Source organism: Prionailurus viverrinus, chromosome C2 (genome assembly GCF_022837055.1).
Source record: "Prionailurus viverrinus isolate Anna chromosome C2, UM_Priviv_1.0, whole genome shotgun sequence".
NCBI lineage: Eukaryota > Metazoa > Chordata > Mammalia > Carnivora > Felidae > Prionailurus > Prionailurus viverrinus.
The window spans coordinates 151118036-151143909 of NC_062569.1; the positions used below are offsets into that span (position 1 = coordinate 151118036).

Consider the following 25874-nt stretch of genomic DNA (forward strand, 5'->3'; position numbering starts at 1 on the left):
CAGACCCCCCGGCCTGAAGCACCAGCCCCAGCCGCGATTCCCCGAAATTCCGGCTGCGCCGAGCCCGGCTGCGGGAATGGGTAGTGTCGGGCCCTGTTCCCGCCGCCACCCTGGGCGAGGCCTGGCCGCTAGGCGCAGCTCCCGGTCCCCTCCTTTCGTCTGGCCCGCGCGTCCCCGCGGCCTCCAGCCCCTCCGGGGAAAGCACCGATCTTCTTTCGCTCTCGTGTTTCGGGGAGAGAAAGGGCAGAAAGGTCACTTCCGAGCCTCTCTCTCCCTCCCTTTCCTGAGATTGGGGGGGGGTCTTCCCTTCGGGGCTCCCCCCCCCCTTTTGGCCCTCGGCCCTGCAAAGTGCGGAGGTGAGGGCGCGGGACCAGCGCGGGCTCGGAGGATTGGGTCCACCCCGGAACGGCACTGGCCAGCGGGTCCATCCGCCTCCCCTCGGCCACGCGCGCCCAGGACCGGTCGGGGAGCAACGGGGGTGGTCTAGGCATCACTCCCCCACTTCCCTCCCTCCCTCGCCCCTCCCCGCCGCCCGTCCGAGCGCCCAGGTCCCGCGACCCGCTCGCAGGAGCCGGTCCCCACCGCGCGCCGTGTGCACTCACCGCAACTTCCTCGAGGCCGGGAGCGCGCGGGCCTCTCCTGGGAGAGTCCCTGGAGGCAGCGACGCGGAGGCGCGCCTGTGACTCCGGGGCCGCGGCGGGGTCGGGAGGCGAGATTCGCCGCCCCCGCCCCCGCCGCGGTCCCTCCCCCCTCCCGCCCCCCTCCCAGGGCCGCGGCTGCCGAGTGCTCCGCCCGAAGGCGGGTCCGCCATAAACAAACGCGGCTCGGTCGCACGTGGACCGCGGAGCTGCTGCGGCTCGCGACACATCGCGGGCTCCGGGCGCCGCGTCTCCAGGCAAAGGGAACGGCCAGGGAGGGCAGGAGAGCGCGCCCGGGCAGGGCCCCAGCCGCCTCCGCCCCAGCTCCCCTTCGCTTCCCTCCTGCTCCATGGCTCCGCGGCCGCCGCCGCCCATGCCGCCCTCCAGTCCGGAGGGGCCTCGCGGCAGCGGGTACGAACACTCGGCCAAGGACTGAGCGGCACCGCTGCCTCCTCGCTGGCCGCTCTCCACCCCCCAAGGAAAGCCGAGGCGCGGGAGACTAGGAGAGAGAAAGGAAGAGCGAGCAGAAGCGAGCGGGAAGTCGGGCTCAGGGCACCGCGGGACAGTCCAGCCCGGGGGAGGCTGCGCCCGGGGCGGCGGAGCGCGGAGCGGCGCCGCTGGGTCGCGCGGAGCTCCGGGGCCCAGCGGCTGTGGAGAGGCTACTCGGTGCCCCAGGCCGGCCGCGCGCACCTGCCCCGGGCGGTGCCCCAGACTCACCTGGACCTCGGAGGCCCCTTCCCCATCCCCGCCGCTGCAGCCGGAGCGAGGCTCCGCGGGCCTGGAGCACGGCTGGGTCTAATATGCCCGGAGCCGAGGCGCGATGAAGGAGAAGTCCAAGAATGCGGCCAAGACCAGGAGGGAGAAGGAAAATGGCGAGTTTTATGAGCTGGCCAAGCTGCTCCCGCTGCCGTCGGCCATCACCTCGCAGCTGGACAAGGCGTCTATCATCCGACTCACCACCAGCTACCTGAAGATGCGGGCCGTCTTCCCCGAAGGTGAGGCCGCAGGTGGGCGGCCGAGAGGGCTGGGCGAGCCCGGCAGCCTCGGCCCAAGCGGGGATCTGGAGCTGGCTTGGAGGGCCAGTGCCAGCGCGTTTGGGGGAGGCCGCGCGGGGAGCCTCGGCTCCTGCTGGAGAGAGGAGACAGGACTTGTCGCCGGGTGAACCGGGCCATCTTCTGGTCCAAGCGTGGGCCAGGTGAACCAGGAATTGTTCTGTGAGCATGCTAGCCTATTCTGGTTTTCCTGCCTCCCTTCTTGTCTTTTCTTTCATTTCTTTAATTCCCTTTTATTCTGTCCTTCTTTCATTACTTGCTCTCTTTCCGCGGAGGGGAAGTGTGTGCACCCCGACCAGGGATAAGACGTACTTGCTGATCCTGGCCTGAGAGAGAGCAGAGTGCACCCAGAGGCCTAGGCCTGGAAGGCCCTGGCTGTAAGCAGGGCACTTGTTTGAGGCCGGGGCCTTAGATTTGGGACTCTGGAGCTGCATCTACTTTGCTCACCTCCCCTGGAGGGGGGGGGTGTGGGGGTAGGGGGAGGGCTGGGCAGAGCAGGGTAGGAGATACCGAAAGTAGGTGAGCCGAACCCCCACCCCACCCCCCACAGGAGAGAGGGGCAAATAGTACGAACATGGCAGGCAGGCCTGAGCTTAGTCTTTTCCTGATTGGAATTATAAACCCGGAGGGGCAGGTGCCATGGTGGACACGGGTCACCAGGACCCTTGGGTCCAGCAGACTCCTGGTGTGACGGCCAGCATTCCCTGCTAGCACATGGCCTGCGGGTGACCATGGCTGCCAGGCTGGGCACTTCTGAGAAGCAGGGCCATGGAGGCCTGGTCACCACAGCATTCCTTCTGGTGTCCCGGTGCTTCTGAACCGATCACCTTTCAGTGGCTCTGTCCCCAGCCAGGGTTGCCTGCAGCCTGGCGTGAGAGATCCTGACACTTGGCCGGGACACTCTGCACGGGGACCTGTTGGGCAGGACTGAGGAGCCGGTAGGGCTGTGGAGCCCCAGAAGCCGGTGGGGGAGTAGAGACCACTTCAGCGGCAGGACACCAGAGAGTGGCTGCAGTGCAGCGACAGGTGTCCTGTGGGCACAGGGTGCTTCCGTTAAGGCAGTGCCGGGCCAAGTGATCGACCAGGAGTCGGTAAGCTTGACCTCTGTGTTGGTGGCCCCAAAGCCTGTTACATGTAATTGGCTCTGGGTCTGGAGCCACACTTCACACTAGCTCCCCAGTGGAGCTCAGGGGGCCTGTAGGCCATCGTGACCTGCAGCCCTGCACCCTGCAGACAGTGGGCGGGGGATCCAGGGGCCACGGAAGCAGTAGCCCGGCTTAGCCCTTGCCTCCCAGCTGGGGCTCCAAGCCTCCAGGGCTTTCCTCCCTGGTGCGGGAGCCAGTGACCTGTGCCTCCGCACCGGTCGACACACCTTTCCTTTTCCAACCCCGGTATACCGAGGGGCCCCCACTCAAGCTCCTACTGGGAGCTGTCTAGCGGGTGGTCGCTCTCAGTCTGCCCAAGGGTGACCTCTCCACCAGAGAAATAGATTCCTCTATGGCTGAGATTTCACTGAAAATTAAAAGAGAAATACGTTTTATGAGGGCCAGGTCTCCTTCCCACCCGGGGAAGGAGTGGTGGTGAGCCGTTGTTTTTCTTCGTTTCTTTCTTTTCAAAATTTATGTATTTTTTTCCGAGTGAGCCCTTTCTTAATCTGCACAATACCAGCAGGTGTGGAGACAGGACAGGACCCTGGCTCCTATCACTTCCCCAATGGAGGGAAACACATGAGAAGCCAGGATCGGAATATTAAGTAGTTTGTTACCAGCGATTTCGAGTAAGCCAGAAATTAGTTAGAAAGAGAGGCCTGGAGAAAGAGGACTAATTGTAAGCCATTTATTGTTTGGAGCATTTCCAGGAAAGCTTGCTAAAAATTGGGAAGTGGTGGGTGTACTGCTTCTGCAGATATTTAAACTAGATCTGGGTGTTCTAACTCTGGGAAGTGAGTCTCCAGCCTTTTGGGCCCAGAATTACTTGGCCCCGAGCCCTTTGCAGGGGTGGGCTAGCTGGGGGTCCAGGACTCAGAGCACCAGGCCCTTGTGCTTTGTTGGGTAGCGCACTTGGAACTCCCAGAGCGGTCGGAGGGAGTTGTTTGGTCCTACGGTTTTGCAAATGGCCCTGAATCTACGGTCTAGATTGATAGGCGAAGGAAGGAGGGGGTGATGTGCCCCGGGCCCCCCTGCAGGGCCGAAGCAGGGAGCCGGGGGCCTGCCTGGAGGGTGGATGTGGAGGCCCTGGGCCTGGAGCTCTGGGAGGTGGCCCGGCTCCCCTCAAGCCCATCTGGGTCATGGAGTTGTGAAGCTGGGTGCCTGGGCCGAGAAAGACGGGTTTAGAGAGACCTCAATTATGCAAAATAACTTGCTCACCACTCCGGTAGCTCCGAAGGGCGGCCTGCGGAAGCCGCGCCGTAATTGATTTAGCCTCTGTTCTCGAGCCTGGGTCTGCGCTGGGGGCGGGGGGAATGGAATCGGGCCTGGAGGAGCCGCGGGGATCCGGGCGTCGGCATCAGGGAGGTTTAGGGCCAAGGCAGTCTTGCGGGGCTGCGGCGGCAACTCCCGGATCTGCCCCGACTCTCGTCTGCGGACGGAAAGTTGCCGAGTGAAACCACTGTTCCATACCCCCGGAGCAAGCGGAATCCCCGGTGAAGAAGGATCTAGAGGCCAAGCTAGAAAATGAACAGGAAAATCCAAAGAAGCCACTGGCATAGCCGATTAACCCTTCGTCCCTGAGAAAATTGCAGCCAGGGAGGGGCGGACCTTTCCCAGGGTCCCACAGAAAGGGCGAGCGCCGGTGGGGCGGTGGCTGCTGTGCCCACGGCCAGCGCCTGTTCTCTCCCTGGGCCCGAGGCCGTTGGCCTTGGCTCCTTTCATCCAGAGACCACCTGGGGCAGGGGAGAGATAGAGGAGCTTGGAAGAGTTCCACTTAGGGGCAGAAACAGGCCACGCGAGCCAAGGTGGACACTCCCCAGGGAGGTCAGACTGCAAGCTTAGGAGTGCCTGCAATTTTCACAACCCTTCCAAGGCTCTGCTCTGTTAAGCGGCCCCACTAGACCTCGGTCTCCTTGTCTGAAAAATGGGCCTTCAGCAACTCCATAGCTGTGCAAGCTTCCTGGGATCAAGTGTGAGGAACCAGGCAGTGCAGGTGGAAATCTAACTGGTTCTTACTCCAGTCACTGCTTCCTGGGAGCTCACGGTGTTGCCTGGGCCCGATGTGGCTTAGATGGCAGAATGCCCCACTGTGTGGACCTCTAGGCCTCACTGCAGTTGGAAGACCCGTTATTTTCTGGGCCCCCAACGTCTTCTTCCCTTTAACAGCTAAGAAGTGGCAGGTAGACAGGGAAGAGGGCAGGAGAGCAAGGCTGGCTTTGGAAGTGGGACTCAGAATTGAAAACTTAATGTGTTCACCGGTGGCTAGGAAGGCCTGGTACACGCAGGGCTCAGGGAAATGCTGGGGCCCAGGGTCTGCCTGCCCTCTTTGCACTGTGGCCTTCCCTTCAGGAGAGGGGGCGCTTTGGAAGCACAGAGGCACAGGGTGGGGGAACTCTGCTGTTCCCTGGCCGTAGCTGCATGGTAGCCATGCCAGGCAGGACGAAGGGCAAGTTCCTCCTTCAGGTGATGTATGTTGGGCCTCAGGAAGCCTGAGTCAAAACCACAGAAGCTCCGAGGCCAATCCGTGGCTGGTTAAGCTCCTTCTTAGGAGCCAGGATTCCGATTTCGCTCTCAGCAGTGGGGTAGAGGGTGGTGTCCCTTGTGGGCCCTTGTGCACAGACAGCTGACCCGAGGGGCTGGCCTGTGGTCCCAGCTTAGGAATGGAGCTGGAAAGTGAGGCTGACTATAGCAACGAGAACAGAGCCCCTCCTCCTCCTTTCCCAGACCTGAAGACTCTAGACAAGTGCGGGTGGAAGCAGGGGAAGGGAGTGCGACATTGTCATTCTCACACAAAAATAATGGGAGTTTGAGCCCGGAATCATTACCGTGGTGGAATGCGTCTGGGTTGAGACTCAGGCAGACGCCTGGAAATTGTTGTCGGGAATGGAAACGCTTTGATTTAGAGGGTTTGCTGAACTAAACTTCAACAGATCCGAGCCCATTTTCTACCGAAGCCTGGAATAATGTAGATTAAAAAAAAAAAAAAAAAAAGCTGACTTTTTTTTTTTTTTTTTTTAGAATAAGGTGGAACTTTACAACCCTCTCCGCATGGGGTCCGGGAGGGCGAGCTCCCCGTCGCCGAGCAGGAGGCTGCGGGCAGTGGGGAGGAACTCCGGGCTGCGGGGCCTTGGAGGCTCGAGGCAGGACCTGGAGCGCGCGCCAGCCGCCCATTCGGGTCCCCCGGGGGCCACAACCCGGGCCGCGGCAGCGCGCTCTGGGGCGCGCGCGGACGGGCAGCCGGACTGGACGGCGCGGGGCCACGCGCGCTCCGCAATGCGGACGGCGGCCGGGCCTGCGCCCCAGCCTCCGAGGTCTCGGCGCGAAGCTCTGGGCGCCCCGGGCCTTCCGTCGGGCGTCTGAGCACGTACTTGGCCGGCGGCCAGGCGGGGCCGGGCTGGAAGCCCCCTCCCTTCCCCGTCCGGCCGGGCCCAGCGAGGCCTTCTCGGGGCGCCCCCACCCACCCCCCGCCTTCACACCCTATGCCTGGACTCGGTGTGCGACGGTTGGTTTGGAAAAGGGCCCCAAAGCCGGGCTTCCCGGGGACCCCGGGGAGAACGAAGCATTCCGAGGCCAGAGGAAGCGCGTGGAGGACCCCAGAACCGTGACAGTTTCCTGGGTCCTGGAGTCGAGCGAGGCGGCAGTGCCAGCTCTGGGCTACCCTGGAGCGTCGAGGCGAGAGCCCGGGCTCGTACTCCCCCCGTTACCCCCTCGCCCAGGCGCGCGACGCCCGGTAGCCAAGGACGGAGCCCCTGGGCCTGCGGGCCCCGCCGGTGGTAATGCTCCGAATGCCGGTTGTAAACGCCCCCGCAGGGTGACGGGCGTCACTGGTTCGCTCCCGGCGTTCGGAGGTGGGGGGTGGCTCTCGGTGGAGGAGCTGAGCAGCACCTCAGCACCCCCCCCCCCCCCACACACACACCCTTCTGGACTCTGGAGTAGTCTGCAGTCAGCCAGCATAACCTTGTGTCCTCACATGGTCCACGGATTCGCAAGAGGCCGTGCTCCCCAATAACACGCCTCTTTCTCTGGCAAGGCGCTGGTAACTGGGGGACTAAGGAGGAGGAGAGAGCTGGAGGCAGGGAAGGAATGGGAAGGCAGGAGAAGGCTGGACCAAGGCGTTGGTACCACCGAGGCCTTCCACTGGACCCAGGGCTTTGTCAGCACCCTCTGGTTTAGCTCATTTAATTCCACAACCACCCCCCCACCCCCCCACCCCCACTTTGGAGTTAAAAAATAGAGGTTAGAGGTCAGGGCTCTTGCTGGAGATCCGACCATCCAGACCCGCCCAGCTGCCATCTTAAACGCAGGAGTGGGAGCAGAAGGAGGTGAGCCCCCAGCGTGTCCCCTGGGGACTCCAGAAAATCTGTCCTGGATTTTTCTCAATCCCAGATCCAACTCTCCGTGGGTGGGTGGTGGCAGGGTCAGGCATTCCCTTATTAACCCCGCCTGGTTTTCACAAGATCCCTGTGAGGAATGTTTGTGTCACCTTCTAGATAGATACCCAAGGCTGCCTTCAAGAACTGGCCATCCTGGGAGTTCTTACCAAACTCTGGATCCTTTATCTGAGGTTGCACAGCTCAACAGCTGTTTGTTGACTGACTGACTGAGCACTCAGAGAGGAGGGGCCATATGTAGATAGCTTCAGTGGCAAGAGAGCCTGGTAAGTTTTAAGCCAAACAGCAAGGGAGCCAGCCAGACCACCAAGTGTGAATACCAAGTGTAGGTATGCAAGGGGTGGCAGGAAGGGGTTTCCTGGGTCCTTTTTCCTCTGACCCAGTGGCTGACCTCCTCTTCCATGACCTGGCCATCTGGGTTCCTAGTAGCAGGGAGTCCCCTGCAGACACATGTAGGTCAATTGGGACAGCAAACCCTGACAGGGGAACCACAGGCCAGGCTTGGGATCCACCCCCTCCATCCGGCAGCTCCCCCCACAGTCAGTGGAGGCGGGGAGCGCTCCCAGGATCAGGTGAGATAGACCACCAACCGATGATAACCTTGTAGGAGTTTAGCTCAGTCTTACCCTTCTCTCCTCATTTCTTCAACAAATAAAGCCTTTTGTTAGGTCCAGATGAGGGCCACGAGCCCAGCACCTACTTTTTCAGGGTATATGGCTTTACAGCACCAAGATGTTCATTGCTGTTACAAACCTTACCTTATTTAGTCTCTACATTCAGCCCACCTTAGATAGATTTTTATGGGTGGAGTGGAAAGGCCTCACCCACAGAGGTTCCTTCCTGAGAGAGAGAGAGAGAGAGAGAGAGAGAGAGAGGGCACACACATGCAGGTGGGGAAGAGGCAGAGGGAGAGAGAGAATCCCAAGCAGGCTGCACGCACAGCGCAGAGCCCAACAAGGGGCTCCATCTTGGTGAGGGCATGACCTGAGCTGAAATCAGGAGTCCTAGGTCAACCTAGGCCACAGAGGTGCCTTACCCACAGAGGCTTCTAATGCAAGAGCTGGCTGTGATGGCATGGGGGCACGGAAGCTTGAGGGGAACCTGTCCATTATCCCTGCCACCTCAGGCTAGGTCCAGAAGGGGCATTCAGACCAAATTCTAGCAGCAAGGCAGAGGTGTTAGGAAATTACAGGAAAAATTCTAATGATAGAAGAGAACAAGCTCTATTGAAGTATCTGGGTATTTGAATTATATGAAAAACTGTCCTGTGTACCCAGTGCACTTTTGCATATCAGGCCAGAGCTGCCCATGCAGCTTTCGGGAGAGCTGGGCAGGGAAGTCTGGTCTGGGTCTGCACCTTTCCTGAAGGTGCAGATTTCCCCAGGTGACCTGGCTGCAGACACTGCAAGAAGCCTCGTCTGGGAGGTCGAGTTCACTTTTCCCCCTGAGCCAGGCAAGGCCAGTGTGGTGCAAACCAGGGAAAGGAACCAGGAGTTGGGTAAAGGAGAGTTACCTGGGCACAGTTGTCCATTTTCAGAAATCACGATTCCTGGGTCTTTATTAAATTCTTCTTTCATTTAGGCCCCAGGGCTTTTAAATTTTGGTTCCTTAAATGGAATAAACGTTGGCCCCACCAAGCCATCTGTATAGATGGGGGTGCGGGGGGGGGGGGCAGGGAAGGACCTGCTAGTGAAAGTCAGTGGCTCCCTAGTACTGTGGTCACCGTGGTAATCCTTGGGAGGGAAAGTGAGTGCACAGTGATTTCCTGGGGTTCAGAAGACACCTCCGTTCACGTGGTGGAGACTGAGGTGCTGGGATCCCGTTTCGGGGGGATCAGGATATGATGAAACTACCCACTTTCTTACAAGGAGACCAGGATAAACCCCAAATCCCTAGAGCCCAGGAGGAGAAATTAAAGGTCATTCCTTTTTTAGTTGCGGGACGGAGTTTGTTGGGAAGGGCCTCCAAAGCTTTTGTGGGGGTTGGGGGGCTCTGATTCCCTAGGTGTCTTGGGCCCCGCGGCTCCCTCGGGCTTGGGGTGGAGGCCTCCAGAAACTGAGATGCCCCCACACCCAAAGGAACAGTGGGGGAGACCAGAGTGCCTACCTGGCGACTTTCCAGGCAATCCACTCGCCGCGGGTTTGGAGGAGTTGTGTGGTCCCAGGAATGGTCCCTGAATTCACCGTGACTAGACAGGGTTCCCCAACCCTCGCGTCCTGCTCTGGCTTCAAGTCCCGCACTCCCGGTGCACAGCCGGGCGGGCAGGGATTGGTCCCGCCTTCCGGCCTGCGGTTCTGCGCGGAGGGGAGGCATATCCCCCCCCCCCCCCCCGCAATGGGACCCACAGTTTACCCCTCAGGGGGTCGCTGCCGGGGAGAAGGGGCAGGTGGACCGCGGGAATGGGCCTGGAGCCCCCATCTCCGCTGGGGGGAACAGGGCGCAGGCTGAGACAGCACTCCCGGCCTCGCCACCTCGCGCCGGGGCGTGGAGCTAACTGGACCTAACTGGACGGATGCAGGCCAGGCTCCCAACAAACTGGACGGATGCAGGCCAGGCTCCCAACACCAGGACTCCAGGGAGCAACACTTAGCTCCACAAGGTCACCCGGCTTTCCTCCTCACTCCCGAATATGCAGACGAAAGTCTGGGATTTCTGGGGTCGCAGCAGCTGAGCCGGGAGACACAGGAGAGGAGGCTTCCCTGGGCAGGGCCCCTGTCCCCTGGTGTGGTTTCTGAAACCCTGGTGACCTTCAAGGAGGTGGTGGGGAGAAGCAGGAGGCCTTGGGGGAGCGGTTAAAAACTGGGGCATCCTAATTATGTGGTAACAGGTACCTTCCAGAAATCCTCGAGTACTTACAGGGCTCCCACCGCCTTCTGCCCATACCCCCGCAGACCTCTGGCATGTTTGGAGCTGGCCCTCGGGAAACCCACCTCCCCCAAACCCTTCCCAAGCTGGAGCACTTGGATTGGAAGAGGGTCGGGGCTCCCAAGGTGCCTGCAGGGGCTGGGGAGTCCGAGGGATTATGTGAGGTTAATATATGTATCATATCATATGTATTATACGTACTATGCTGGAAGAGCTGCGTCCTGGACGGTGAGGTCTTTTTCGTCTGGGCCTCTCTGCCTTTGGGAAAATGCCTGTTTGCTGGCAACTCAGCAAAGGGAGGGAGGGAGGGAGGGAGGGTCCTTGGGGGAATATTTACAGGTCAAATCGATATCCCCGTTTGGCTTCAAGGATGGCCAATTTCAAAGCAGATTAGATTACTTTGTGGCATTTCAAATAAAACGGCAATTTCAGAGCCGTGAGCACGTTGGCGACCCACGGGAGCTATGGGCCTGGCGAGCTCAGCGTGCACTGGGGGTGCTTGGACCCAAGGCCTCGGCGGGAATATCTCCTCTGGCCTTCTTTCTCTTTAATCCAGAGCAAAGGGACGGTGGCAGGGACACAGACAGCGACCTGCGGGGCCGGGGAGGTGGCGGGAGGTGGGGGGGGACGCTCGGGACTCCAGTCGGCGCCCGACACGGATGCAGAAGTTCCCCGTGCTCTGTCTGGCGTGGGGGCCGGTCGATCGGCGCTGCTGTTGACCCGTTTGCTTTATTCCTGGATCCAGGTTTAGGAGATGCATGGGGACAGCCGAGCCGCACCGGGCCCCTAGACAGCGTCGCCAAGGAGCTGGGATCACACTTGCTTCAGGTAAAGCCTCCTTGCGGAGAGGAGTGCCGCCTTGGCCTAAGGCTCTGACCCTTGCCGGGTGGGGCTGCCTTCTTACCCCCACTCCCAGTCTCAAGGTGACCCTCCCCAGGGAGCCCTAGGTGGGTCAATAGGACACCATCAGAATGCAGAGGTCGCCAGAGGCAAGGGACAGCTCCTGAACCTCTTGGCAGTTGACGACCCCATTCGCCCCATGGACCCCCCTTGCCCCTTGCTTCCCCCTGGGAGGCCGGGACTGGGGGAGGACTCAGCTCAACCGGAGTAACCTAGGGCCAGCCCCACTGTGATCTGATCCCGTCTCCCAGCCTCAGTACTCACTAGACCTTGAGACCTAGGCCTAAGGATGCCCGTGGTCGCAGGCAGGGTTCTTTCCAACCTTACTTCCCTTAGCGAACTTTTGTGGAGCGCTTGCTCTGTGCCAGACGTGTGCCAGGTGCCTGAGCCAAAGAAGGAATGAATCGGGGCTCTGAGCCAGTGTGGCAGTTTTAAAGCCTTTGACAGTCGTGTATGTTTGGAGGGGGTAAAAAAAAAAAAAAAAAAAAAAAGACAGCATCTATAATAGAATATTAACGGTTGGCATTTATTGGCAGTTTACTACGGACCAGATTCTGTTTTAAGTCTTACTGTGTGATCCTGGGTCACCACCACCTAGATAGGTTCTATTTTTGGCTCCATTTTTATAAAGGAGGAAATCGAGGCACAGAGAGGTTAAGCAACATGCCTGAGATCACACAGCAAGTGCTGGGGCCTGGTTCATCCCAAGTCGTCCAGCTCTTGAGCGCTGCAGGTCACAACCTGGTGCAGCCTCAGGTGTCACAGAGGGAGCCCTTATTTGGTTTGTGGTCAGCCGCTTAGGGCCCCCCGCCTCTGAGTCATTCTTAGCGCCCCCAGCTCGGAATCATCCAGTCCATGGTTGCTAAAATGCTCCTGACCTCGGATTTCACTCGCGGTCTCCACAGCTCTGGCCGGGTAAGCGTGCACACGACTGGCCATTTCCAAATCAGCAACTGGCACTGAGTGGGGACAGCAACGCCTAGTGTCCCAGAATCTTTCAAATGCCCTTTACAGAGCCTCATCAACGACCCGATTCATTCCCCCCCCACCCGTCATTTGTCTCTGCCATCGAAAAATGCTCACCAAGAGCTGTTTTGCATTTCCACCTTCTATTTCGTGTTTTCTTTAAAAGAAAAAAAAAGTTGGCGACAGTAGGCAGTGACTTGGGTCATCGAGTCAGCCAAGAGCACCGCATTTCGAAAAAAGCGGATCTTTTAAAAACCCCTTTCCCTGAATGTCCTGGTGGGATTTCCGCCCGCCCCCTTGCATGCTCTGAGGAAGAGAGGATCCCGAGAATATTTGAAACCTGAAGCTTTTATAGCATAAAGCAAACGTTGTGGCAGCCTGGGCTGGGAAATGGCGCTCTTGGAGTCTTTCCCGCGCCCTGTGCCTACCCCCTCGCTCGCTTCCAGCACCGTGCGCGGTATTTTGCTTGTTTGATACTCCTACATGGTATAAGTGAACACTAACACCAGGAACAACTCCCGTGGAAACCTGGCGGGCAAAGTCAACTCGCCTCGGTTCCTCTGATGTGCGTTTCTTTAATGCCGGAATGCTGTATGCATGGGCATGTTTGCAGTTAACATACATTCAAGAGAATTCGGTAATCTGAAGCTGGGAAGGTATATCCAACGTTTTCCATTAAGGATATTATTTTTTTAGCTACTGCTGGCAACTTTCAGAATTTAATTACGATGATTTTTCTTTTTCTTTTACTCACATGGCTGGCTGTCAGATACCGTTTCAATAAATGTATCTCTTCAATGATTTTGGAGCTAAGCACAAGGGCGCAGATGTGCCAAAACGTTTATAACTTTAGAAATTGCGGTATGTTTTATATTTTTGAAACGGAATTTAGTTGGGAGAATATGTTGTAGCTGAGTTCAGAACGAGAAAGGAAGGCTTATAATCAAGATGTGGATTTCAACCTGAGCATAGGTTGGGACGATGATAGTTGAGTTGGCAAAGAATTTTTACAGTAAAACTGTACTTGAGACGACAGAATGTAAGGATATCTTTCAAGTTTCACTTCTACTACATTCTTTTTAGGCCCCCTCCAAAGAGGGGGCAGATTTAGCAAAACCGAAGGTAATCTGGTTTCAATTACATGCTGTAAAAATAGAATTTGTGGCCAGAAATTAATTTGGAATATTTTTTATGGGGGCAGCATTGTGGGTTGTATGGACCTTTCACCAACTTTATTGCTTTTCTTTGGTTCTGGATCTAAAATATGAATGGGTAAATAAAATGCAGTTTCCTTTTTCAAAAATAATTTAGTCTTTTTATCCTTGCCACATATAAATATAATCATTACCTTTTTATTTGTCTTAATTAGCTCTTAAAATTTTACTTTATTTTTTTGAGGGCTGGCCAACCTAGGCAATATCATTTAGGTAGTTTTAATTTTTCAGAAATTGCTCCTTTTTCTCCTTGAATTTTGCAAAGGTTATTTGATCTCTTGCAAATTCTAAGTAGTTAATTCTGTAGACATAGTCTGTTAAAATAACCGGGTATTTTATTTTCAGGGGAGTGGTAGTGTTCGGAATTTATTATTCAAATGGTACTTAGGGGTAACTAGAAAATTGTGGCAAATAAAGCATATGTCCTAGCGGTATAAAGGACTGCCAATTATGACATAAAATGGTCTATATAGTGGTAGGTTTCCCCCTAAGTACCATAGAAGTCCGGATTTGTGCTAAGTGCTAAAATAACCCTAAACAATAAAGCTACTGCATTTAAACTGAGCATGTTAGGAATTCTCAAATGTTTTGCATGATTTTTGTGATGTGGCTGTAAGATTGTTTTTAAAGTGCTTTAAAAGCATTTGAGAGCCTGGTCCCGGGAACTGCACCGTGAGCGTTGTAACCCACAGTCCCTGCACTCCATTTTGCATTGAACAAATATGTATTGATGATAATATTTTATATGTTCCTCCACTCCAGCGATGGCACAATTACTTGATTTAACTCTGATGTAGAACTGTCACCTCTTACTCTGGCACTTTCTTTTACAGACTTTGGACGGATTTGTTTTCGTGGTAGCATCTGATGGCAAAATCATGTATATATCGGAAACAGCTTCTGTACATTTAGGCTTGTCACAGGTAGGTATTCCCTAATTTTATGTACAACCAAAATACAGAATTCAGTGTTGGCGGACCTTGACAGTCTTGTCCAACTTGAAAATGATTCTGTTCAAGCGTCTGCTTTTGTGTGTGAAATAATCCGAAATTGCAAAATCATCTTCGTAGGCCATCCCGCAGGGCTCTTCGTGTTGCATTTTGAAGGTTTTACTTTCTTTTTCCTTTGGGATTAATGACCAGTAGATCTTTGCAACAGTCAGCTTTGTTCTGAGATTCTGTCTGATAGCCTGGACTCTGCTTCTGCAGTAACACTCTGCCACTAACAAGAGCTTTACAAAGGGAGATTTTCCAGTCCACGCTTGCTGGTCGGCACGTGGTATTGTGAGTTGCCATGAAAGCAAGAGGGAAACTGATGTCGAACATGGATTTTATGCAGACTGTGCTTTGGGGAGAGAGAGGGGGGGGGGGTGTAGATTTATGAGTGTTCACATGGAATTCAGGGTAATTTTTCTTGAGTTTTTCCAGTTCAGTGGTCGTTTCAGTAAAGCATTTTATATGCTTGTGATAGAAACTCATAAAACTCAGTTTACTACTGTTTTGCTCAGCAAGGTCCTGTTTTCTTTAGAACATTTAAATATTACCGATTTTTCTGCAACTGTCTTCTAAAAGGGGGTGCATCCCATAAAGGAAAGAGGTGCACACAGCTTTATCTATTTGCGTCAAGCCAAGGGTTTGGGGGAGAATTCGGCTGCTGTCTGGGCTCCTCCCAGTGGGGGGAGGGGAGGAGTCTAACTGATTGTTGCTGTTCACATTTCTGATTTAATAAGCGTGGATAGTGGTTCCAAAAGTCACACTTTTTATACATACAGAGACTAAATGTTTCTTTACATTGTGAAGTATCAGAGTGCTTGTGTCCATCGCAACTGAAGACACGCTAGAATTAATTAGATACAGGAAATGGGCTCCCAGGAGGCAGATGAATAATCTGTATTGCACCGGCCCCCTCTGTAGTTACGCCAAAATAAAACATGCCAATTAACGTGGCTGGAGTTTTTTCACTGAAAAACAAAATTACCAATTTGGAAGCCTGCATCTGGTGTATTCCTTTTCTTTTTTTCTGCCGATGCATTTTTTAAAATTTGCTATTTGTTTACAATCTTCTCTTCCAACGTGTATACATCTTTATCCACGCCCAAGGAGGGGGTGGTGTCTGTGCCTACGTTTCTTATGCAAAGTCCTTTAAAGAGAATCTCATATTAAGATTATTTGGCGTTTCCTTTTCTCTTCCTCTTCTCTTCCTTTACGAAACCAGGTCTCCCAGATAAGATTTGCTAAGGCTTGGCTCTTACCCTTATGTGACTGATGGTAGTAGTATACTTGTGGAAGAGGAAATACTGTTGGGAACATGATATTTACTATTTATATATTTTCCAAGGTATTATACTCTGAGTTTCTATCTTGCCCTATTTAGAATTATTTAAGGCCCTTTAGTTATAACCATCCTGGTTTTAGTCCTAATTTGATATGTGGCTGAATGATTTTGAGTAGATTACTTGACTTTTTCCTCGTAAGTTATCAAATCTTTGGTTAGTCTTATCATAATGTCACAAAAAAGACAAAACAGTTCACATTCTTTAAAAAAGGACTGCACATTGGGGCACCTGGGTGGCTCAGTCGGTTAAGCGTCCGACTTCAGCTCAGGTCATGATCTCACAGTCTGTGAGTTCAAGCCCCACATCGGACTCTGTGCTGACGGCTTAGAGCCTGTTTCGGATGCTGTGTCTCCCTCTCTCTCTGTCCCTCCCCTGCTCATGCTCTGTCTCTCTCTGTCTCAAAAATGAACAAAAACGTTAAAAAAATTTTTTAAAAAAGGACTGCACAAAGATAAAACAGGTAAAGTCACTAGTATCAAATACTAAAGTCAGATCTGAGTTCCCTAGCAGTCAAAGCAAAAAGGGAAATGTATAGTTATATGGTTTCATTGTCTTGATAGAGCAGGTACTTAACCTCCCTGAACCATAACTTAAATAAGAAAATAATGCCTGCTCTACCTCTTTTTCAGGGCTGTGGTAAGAAATATATCAAAGTGCCCATTTTATGTGACTTATAAACCGTAGGGAGCTACACAAGAGCTGGGTGTCCCCACGGTTTCATTGGAACTGTACTTCAAATAGCACAAAAGTTGCTTCAAATAGTGTCCTTTGGTGGGCACATATTAGGACTGCTTAGTCATGTGACAAGGCCTGGCACATGATAAGGCCCTGTGCGCACACCAGGATGGTCTGGTTCACGCAGGCTGCTCAGTCTAGTATGATATTCTCTCTCTCTGTCATTTTTCTCTCTTTATGTGGGAAATGAAATTAATTGTCCATGAACACAATAATTAAGAATGAACAAAATATCGGATAGGTGACCAGTATGCCTCCTGTTCACGATGAATTCTACAAAAGGAAATCCAAACAGAATAATTTAGGCACAATTAAAATTATATTTCCCTTTGGTCACAATGCAGAGAGAAACCTTGGTGCCATAATTTTGGAAGGGCAGGGAGTTATACACGATCACTTTTCAAGAATGTTGTAGAGATGCCTTTTGTTTATTATGTTGCTGGCCGGGAGAAGTGTCAGTTTAAAAAAAAAGATAAACTGTGTAGAGCGACTGAATTTTTTTTTTTTTTCTTGGTCTCTTAGTGGGACTGCCTCAGCATCAGCCTCCAGCTACAAAAACACTTTAATGCAGACGTGAGCCCTCGTTAGTGTCTGGGGAGTGTTCCATGCTGAACTGTTTAAATAAGCAACAACAAACCGTTCCCACAAATCTGCCTCCTGCTCACGATTAACTCTGCAGAAGGAACTCTAGGCAGAATCACAATGTGTATTTTTTTCTGTCTTCTTTACTTAAATAGTAAAATGAAGTATTGAATAGGATGTCAAACGCCCAACTTCTCCTTTAAAAAAATTTTTTTGCACCTTTTAGATTATTTTTATTAGTAGCAAAAAGTCAGGCAAGGATGTCAAACATGAAAACTTTATTAAAATAGGCTTAAGGATCTTTTTTTTAATCATCGGAGGTGAAAATGTTAAAATTCTATCCAGTAAGCAGAGTAACCTTTCAGACAGATTTTCTGATGAATAACGATAGTGGTAATAGCTTATATTTACATAGCGTCCTTCTGTGTTCCAAGAACTTTCAATTACTCGCGATGACATTATCTCATTAAGTAACAACATCTTTCACATTAATTCAGGGTTAAACTCTGTGTTAGCAGCTCCTGGGGAACATAAGCTCCTAGGTTTGTCATAATTGTGTGATAATTCACGGCAAAGTGGTGGTGGTGTTTTTTTTTCACATCTGCACTACCTAAATAACTATCTCAATTATCTATTTTGGAGGGTATAAAAATGATTCTTTATGTGTGATAAGCCCATCCTAATTCAAAACGTTTTATTGAGCTTTCTTTTTTTTTTTTTTAATTTTTTTCAACATTTATTTATTTTGGGGACAGAGAGAGACAGAGCATGAACGGGGGAGGGGCAGAGAGAGAGGGAGACACAGAATCGGAAACAGGCTCCAGGCTCTGAGCCATCAGCCCAGAGCCTGACACGGGGCTCGAACTCACGGACCGCGAGATCGTGACCTGGCTGAAGTCGGACGCTCAACCGACTGCGCCACCCAGGCGCCCCTATTGAGCTTTCTTTAAACGAGTGTTAGAGTAAGAAATCTGGCAGAGTTTACTATTTTTGTTTTTAAATTAGGAGACACAGTGACCCTTGCTGTCAGACTTTCTTACCAGAAAGTGACAGAGACACCCACGAAGTACAAGTAAGTCTTCTCAGCTCACCGTCCAAGTGTTGGGAAACAGAGTCAGGCTTCAGGCTTGAAAATTCCATTCGGTTTATGTGCACGCAAAGGATACGTAATAATTCATATAGTCACGTTTATATCTATTTGGAGGGGTAGAGTTGGGGAAGCATTCTTTATCCACACAGGTTTATTAGATGGTTAGTTCCATGGTTTTTTGGTTGGTGTAATTAACTTATTTATATTTGAAAAAGGAAAAAACGCCCTGTAAAACCTGCTGTGTGTTTCCTCAGACACTTTTAAGTATCCCTGTGGTTTAGATTTCCTCACCAAAGTTGCATGTATTATATGACATCTAGGTCACTAATGTAAATTTTCAAGCAACTATAGGTATGTGTGAAATGGCCATTTATGAGACATATAAAGGAAAATGTAATATTTGAGATTGTGGCCGGAACCACAACCGTAAAAATAGCCACGGCATTGTTTGGGGCCATAGACCTAATCCTTTCACTTTTGAAATAAAGAGAAAGGACAGCGTTTTATGTTTGTTGACATAACTTGAACCCTGAAACCCAAACCATCTTATTTTAAAATGCTTAATTTACCATAGTCAGCAAAACGCCCAAAGCAGAGTAATGTGCATTTCCAGAGCACTGGGTGACTTTCCCCTTCTGACCCAGAATATATCCATTTAGTGCTGTATTTATCATATGTAGTTTTCTTGGCAGGAAGGAAAGGTATTCAGCAAAACATAAAAACGCTCTTAGTAGGAAAGCAATTCATTTTGTAGTTAGCAGGGTTTTACAAATACTAAAATATCACATTGAGGGTCTGTTTTAATAAGGTTGATGTATGAGACCTGGGGAGTTTTATAGCGACAACTATAATTTTTTTTTTTTTTTTTTTTTTTTGGTGAGGTAGCCACATTTCTTTCAACCATTCAAAAGCACGAGTAGATATGTAAATACAGGAAACACCATGTCAACCATAATTTTGAGTCAAGGTCAGCACTGTTTTATCATTCCAAAATTTGTTCTCTAAAAACATTTCCGTTATTTGAAGACCATTTTACTTCCTGGACAGACTTAGAGTTTATAATCGACCCAGGTATTCAGCAAATCAAGCCTCTTCATTCACGGACCTTCTCTGTTCTTTTTCCAAACACATATGGCGAGAATGGGATCTTTGAAAACAGATGAAGCTACTTTAGGATTAAAACGCAAATCGAATCCCTAGAAGCAGAGATGCAAATCTTTCTGCAAGTTTATAAATACGTTTCAAAAGACATGAGTTACTGGGACGTCCGGCTGGCTCAGTCACAAGAGCACGTGACTCTTGATCTTGGGGTTGTGAGTTCGAGCCCCACGCTGGGTATAGAGATTACTTAAAATAAATCGTTAAATTTTTTAAATAAAATAAAAATAAAAAGACGTGTTTCTTTTTCCTAAGTAAGAACTCAGAGCAAACTAGAATACTTCTTTTTTCCCTCAAAAACATGCCTAAGGGAAAAATGATGGACCAACACAAAAATAATTCGCGTTATTTTTTTCATTTTAAAAACAAGCTGTTGAAATTGTAAATCAATTTAAAAAAAAAAAAAACAGCTCCCTTACTTATTAGCCTCTGTCCCTCTCCACCTGAGAGAGCTTCACAAGGAGCCCCCACTGCTGTCCTCAGGGAAGAGGAGATTGTCCTGTCCCACGTGGCTGACTTAACATCTGCTGGTTTATCGAAATTTTTTTAAGGATGAACAGAAACGACTTGAAAGAAGAATGTTTTCCTTTTATTCCTTATAGTTTGGAGTGAAATTACATAATAACTTTTGTCACAGGAAAATCTCCTTTCGGTCATTAGCAAAGTGCGGGTTTGGGAGGCGAGTGTCCAGGAGGGAGGCAGGGAGGCTCTCTGTAACGGGACTCCCTCCGTGGCTCTGTTGGCACAATATTGGAAAGAAACATTCCAGGAATAATGCAGAAAACAGAACTGCGAAAGCCGTTTTAGAGACAAGATGCCTTAGCGGGCCAGAAACATAATTTGTTCTGCATAAAATGGCAACTCATACGTCTTAAGACATTGGAAGAGCTGGCTCAGAGGACGGGGTAAATTACTTCACCTCTCCATGGCCGCGTGGTCCCAAGTAAAGAGCTCGTGGCCTTGATGCTAATTTGAAACAGTGGCTCCCAGGAGAACTTGTCCATTAAATTGCCTGGCTGCCTCCGTCCTGCTGCGTGAGGTGGCACGGTCAGAGCTGCCCCTTTACAGAAGATCGTGTCGTCTCTGCTCTGCTCGAGACCAGTGAGCCTCCCAACAAAACATGTGGTTCACAACACACTTAAAAATAACAAGGGGGTGGTTAGGGACAGAGCACTCACAAGCCTGCCTTTGCTCTTTTAGCTTGCCCTCCTCTCCCCGTGGGGCAGAGCTGAGAGAGTTCATCAGACCTGCCCAAGGTTCTCTGCCTCCCGAGGGCATTTTCTCGCAGGCTTTCAGTTTCTTCCACCCTGGGCCTGGGGGCTCTTCCTGGCCATGGTGGAACAGCCATCAGTGCCCTGGGCCCCTGATTAATCCCGGAGGCACTGACACAGCCCTCGTCTATACTGGTGTACCTCTAATATAGGATCCAGCCGGCACTGCTCAGGAGGCCGTTGTGATGGTCAGAGTTTCTGGAACATTCTGTACCACTGCCCATCTTAGGATGGGGTAAGGGGGTCCAGGCCTTGAGACTCTAATATCCCCTATCATGGCACTTATGCTTGGGGGGAACAGTGGAAAAGTTCTCGTTTAGGCATCGAATCACCAGGGACCTCTGTGGATAGGTCATAATGATGCTATTTCCTAGAGACCCCCATCCCTGCAAGGCAGGGTCCTGGCCAACATCCACATGGCCTCTAGGCCTGCCGTCTTGTCCTCTGCAGGGTGTGCCTGGAAGTAGGTGGGGCCCAAGTGCTGGGGTCGCACCCCTGGGGGACATAACCGGCCTGTCACATGGCTGTCTGGAGCGGGCCCAAACCTTCCCGCAGGTCCCGCAGCCTCCCCGCCACACCCGTGGGCGGGAGCCATCGGGCAACACAGTCATCCCAGACTCGGAAGGCCAGGGACGCGTTTCCAGCCACGTGAAAGAGGCCCGGCGGTGCCTGAGGGGCACAGCTCAGAGCTGATGGAGAAATGAACTGGAGCCCCTGTGGCTCCCACTTGCTCAGCCTCTGAGAGGGCAGACTTGGCTCTCGCAGGGACGATAGTCTGGACTTAGCAGCTGGTGTCCCAGCTGGCCAGTCCCCTCAGGCAGCATGGGAGTGCGGGGGGAAGGGCAGGGCCCTAGCCCCAGTCTGTTTTAAGCTGTCTCCTGTATAAAGGACACTGCCTGGGCCATGGGGGTCACCCACCTCCATGACACCTTTTGGTCCTGGACACTTCCCAGTTCCTCCTGCTCAGAACTGTCTTGGCTTTGACCCCAATCCGCATGTGGGAGGCGGTTCAGAGCGCTGCTTGATGAAAGCCACACGTTTCTGCATGGGGACAAGGTTGCAAGGAGAGGTGGGACCCCTGTGCCTGGTGGTGCCTACCTACGGTGCACCTTCCCCTTCCTCCACCCAGGCAACCCGGAGGGGATTTCTGACCCTTCCCTTCCCTCTGTGGCAGGTGGAGCTCACGGGCAACAGTATTTACGAGTACATCCATCCTTCCGACCACGACGAGATGACAGCTGTCCTCGCGGCCCACCAGCCCCTCCACCATCACCTGCTACAAGGTATTTCCTCCAGATGAGAAGAAACCAGAATGAAAACCAGACAAAGCGCGCTCTCTCTCTCTCTCGCGCTCTCTCTCTCTCTCGCTCTCTCGCTCTCTCTCGCTCTCTCTCTCTCTCTCTCTCAATGTGACCTGAGGGTTTTGCTTCCTGTGTTGTCAAGGGGTGGGGGAAGCATGACTGGGGCCGCCCAGCAGGGCCTCTCCAGAAAACACACAGCACGGGGCATTTGCTTTTATGCCTCTGTCCTTTGAAGCAACACTATGGATCTCATTTCTCATGCCAGACACCACGTGAGGTGCTGCAGGAGGTAAAGAAACATGGTCAGAGGCTTCTCCCCTTAAGTGCTCTTGGTTTAGAGTTCCAGGGACACAATCTAGACCTGGGCTTCTTCACCAGAGGGCCCCCAGATGGAACTCAGGGGGTCTGTGAAACTGCATGGGAAGAATTACATCTTTATTCTGTCTGGCTGAATTCCGCTTTTCCTTTGCATATCGACTGTAGGCTGTCTGTCCCCTTACTCTCACTAGAACCCACGGCTTTGCCCACAACAAGAATCACATGTGTTCGTTTCACTTTGCAGTGTTCTTGTAAGTACTTAAACATATCACTGGGGCTCATTGCTACTTCAAAATGTCAAGAGTTATGAGCCTGCTCCTGGGTCTTGTTATCTCACGTGTTAATAAACCAGCACATTTATAACCATATCACCACTTGTTTTAATATTTTGGTAACTGTTTTCAACACAGCTGGTTCCATTTGTGATCTCATATATTTTATCTTCGGCACTTAAAAACATTATTCTGGGTAGAGATGCCATGGCACGCATCAGTTAAGAAGCCCTTGTCTAGACGGAGGCAGGTGCACCTCCCCAGCCTGTCTCCGTGTGGGGGCAGGACCCTCCACCTGACAGTCCCATCATTTAACACATATTGACTGGGTTCTCTGGTCATAAGCACCGTGTTAGGACACGATGTGGCTTGACTATTCGGTGAAGGGTGAGGAGCACATCGTTACACAAATGACTTCCTAAGTTATAATTGCAGTGCATGCTGGGAAGACAGAGAAGAACTTCTTCGGGGGGCCCTGGGCTTGTAACTCCGCCTGACAGTCCAATGAGACCAACCAGCATGTTGATCGATAGGTCTCTTGTCTGCTCCGGACTATAGTATCCCAACTTGGCCAGACTTCCCCAGTAGAACAAAATGCGAAAGGAGAAACGTGAGGCAGGGTGAGAATGGGGTCGCCAGCCAGGGAAAAGCTCGAGTTCCACTCTTACTGCTTCCTCCTGGGGAGGCTGTTCTAGGCTAGAAAGAGAGACCCTGGAAGAGCCCACTCAGTTTTATTTCATTTAAAACATTTTTATAAATGTGTTATTTATTTTTGAGAGAGAGAGAGAGACAGAGAGACAGAGCATGAACGGGGGAGGGGCAGAGAGAGAGGGAGACACAGAATTGGAAGCAGGCTCCAGGCTCTGAGCTGTCAGCACAGAGCCCAATGCGGGGCTCGAACTCACAAACTGCGAGATCGTGACCTGAGCTGAAGTCGGAAGCTTAGCTGATGCCCCAGAGCCCACTCAATTGTAAAACCACCTGCAGATTCAACTCTGTGCACCCCCCACCCCCCGCCGGCACGTCCTAGCCCCAGAACTAGTCGCTGTAAGCCTCACTTTTCCTTATGAGGGAGAGAGATTGCCGTCCTGGTTTCTGAGCTGGCAGCTTGCTTTTAGCCATGGTCTGTGACTCTTAACTCCTTGCAAATGGTCTGGCTGCATACATGCACACAAATAAGACCCCGAAGAAGTAATTTCTAACAAAATGAGGGCTGGGGGGGGGAATGTACCTGAATCTCATTCTTTCACTGTGGGGCTGTTTAAAGCTGGAAGAGGCGGTGGGAGTCTTGGAGAACTCCCTAAGAATATTGGGTTGTTATTGTTCTAGAAAGTTCCACAGCGTGTTAATTACATGGGCCCGGGCGCTTTCTCACTAGCTCTGGTTTCCCATCATCCTTCTGTGTCACAGCCTTAAAAGGGTGTTTGTTAAATGACAGCGCATGAGTCTTGGGAATATCATGAGACCCTTTCGGTCCCAGTCTCTGTGGGGTTCATGTCTCAGGCACAGCAACAACGCAAGAGAAGCACAGAGGTCTAAGAGAGATGGGGTTGCCCCCAGATTCATTTCCACCCAAGTGTGCCAGGCCTGAGGTTCACAGGCGCTCAGACCCCTCCCTGGCTTCTTATCCACAGAGTTGTTTTTGTGCGTCTGAACTTGCCCCATCATGTCATGGTCACTGTATTGTTGGCTTTCTCCAAAGCTCCATGGTTAATTACCGAGTGAAGTTTTTTTAGACCTCAGTGCTTGGCTGGATATGGTGCAGACAGGCAGCCACGTTACAGGGAAGCCTTATGTCTCACAGACCATAGCCTGCTTGCAGAGGAATTGTGGGTAAATATGGCCACCCCTCCAAGCAGGGGGAAGGGAGGAGCCTCATAGGCGATGGCTGGGAGCCTTGCCTCTACTCCTAATGGTAACCTTTCTTTAAAAATTAATCTATTAACTGCCACCAAATAACTCTATTTAGCGTGGAGTGACCTCACCCTTACCCGGGGGCATGGACACATCATTCCAGAGAACTGGCATCTGCTCACTAAAGCAGATTTAGTTTCCTTTGGGGACTCACTTGCATTTGCACTAGTGAGGTCAGAGACTGGTGGGTGAGGCCTTTGGCCCTGCCAGAGAAAGACCGAATGGGGAGGGTAAGAGCCCTGAGAAAGGAGGGGGCTACGTATGAGGGCAAAGGCTTTGATCTGGCTGAGGGGGTTCTGCATTCCAAGGCAGTCCCGGGCAGTGTCAGGGCCCTGTGGCTGTCTCCCTCTGCTGGGGAAAGAGCTGTACCTGTGAGCCCTTACTCAGTGTCCTTTACCCTGAGGGAAGCCAGATGCTTCTGGGCCTTCCCGGCCAACCCAGGCATCCACCCCAGGACTAGCCAAGGGGATTCTTTCGGTGCCAGGCCTCTCTGTGCCTGCCAGGAGGGGGCCATGGGCATGCCGAGGGGGGCTGGGCCCACTGCGCTTACAGTCCTCACCTTGGCCCCAGGTGGCTGTTTCCTGAGTTCTTGCTGTGGCTACGTTTCCAGCTGCCTGCTTCTGGAGCAGGTCTGGGGCCAGTCTCCCCACCCCACCCAAGTCCCCGCCCCAGGCAGAAGCCCCCTGGGTCAGGGTCGGGGCATTCTGGGATGAGGCTTCTGGCTGCCCCATCTGATCCTGAGCATCGACTGATATTATTGGGACAAAATCGGGGGAAGCATCGTGGAACAGTTGGCCCATCTAACCTCACTCCTGCTTTCAGAGTACGAGATAGAGAGGTCCTTCTTTCTGCGAATGAAGTGTGTTTTGGCGAAAAGAAACGCGGGCCTGACGTGCAGCGGATACAAGGTGCGAGGAGCCTCGTGTCGGGGGAGGGAAGGAGGAGGGGGCTGAGGAGGGTCTGAAGGAGGGGGCAGAGGAGGGTCTGAAGGAGGGGGCAGAGGAGGGTCTGAAGGAGGGGGCAGAGGAGGGTCTGAAGGAGGGGGCAGAGGAGGGTCTGAAGGAGGGGGCAGAGGGTCTGAAGGAAGGGGCAGAGGAGGGTCTGAAGGAGGGGGCAGAGGGTATTAAGGAGGGGGCAGAGGGTCTTAAGGAGGGGGCAGAGGGTCTTAAAGAGGGGGCAGAGGAGGGTCTGAAGGAGGGAGCAGAGGAGGGTCTGAAGGAGGGGGCAGAAGAAGGTCTGAAGGAGGGGGCAGAGGATCTGAAGGAAGGGTCAGAGGAGGGTCTGAAGGAGGGGACAGAGGGTCTGAAGGAGAGGGCAGAGGAGGGTCTGAAGGAGGGGGCAGAGGAGGGTCTGAAGGAGGGGGCAGAGGGTATTAAGGAGGGGGCAGAGGAGGGTCTGAAGGAGGGGGCAGAGGGTCTGAAGGAGGGGGCAGAGGGTCTGAAGGAGGGGGCAGAAGGTCTTAAAGAGGGGGCAGAGGAGGGTCTTAAGGAGGGAACAGAGGAGGGTCTGAAGGAGGGGGCAGAGGAGGGTCTGAATAGGGAGCAGAGGGCCTGAAGGAGGGGGCAGAAGAGGGTCTGAAGGAGGGAGCAGAGGAGGGTCTGAAGGAGGGAGCAGAGGGTCTGAAGGAGGGGGCAGAGGGTCTGAAGGAGAGGGCAGAGGAGGGTCTGAAGGAGGGGGCAGAGGGTCTGAAGGAGGGGGCAGAGGAGGGTCTGAAGGAGGGAGCA

The 25874-nt window shown here is 52.5% G+C and overlaps 1 protein-coding gene across 1 annotated transcript in view; it reads left to right on the top strand.

Moving 5' to 3' along the window:
* The first annotated feature begins 1458 nt into the window (after positions 1-1458).
* The window catches only part of SIM2 (SIM bHLH transcription factor 2), a 51748-nt gene continuing 27332 nt past the window's right edge, over positions 1459-25874 (top strand). The window contains exons 1-5 of the mRNA XM_047875097.1: positions 1459-1633; positions 10840-10922; positions 14008-14097; positions 21520-21628; positions 24973-25058. Of these exons, the coding sequence (XP_047731053.1) occupies positions 1459-1633; positions 10840-10922; positions 14008-14097; positions 21520-21628; positions 24973-25058 (543 nt within the window). The remainder of the gene's footprint in view (positions 1634-10839; positions 10923-14007; positions 14098-21519; positions 21629-24972; positions 25059-25874) is intronic.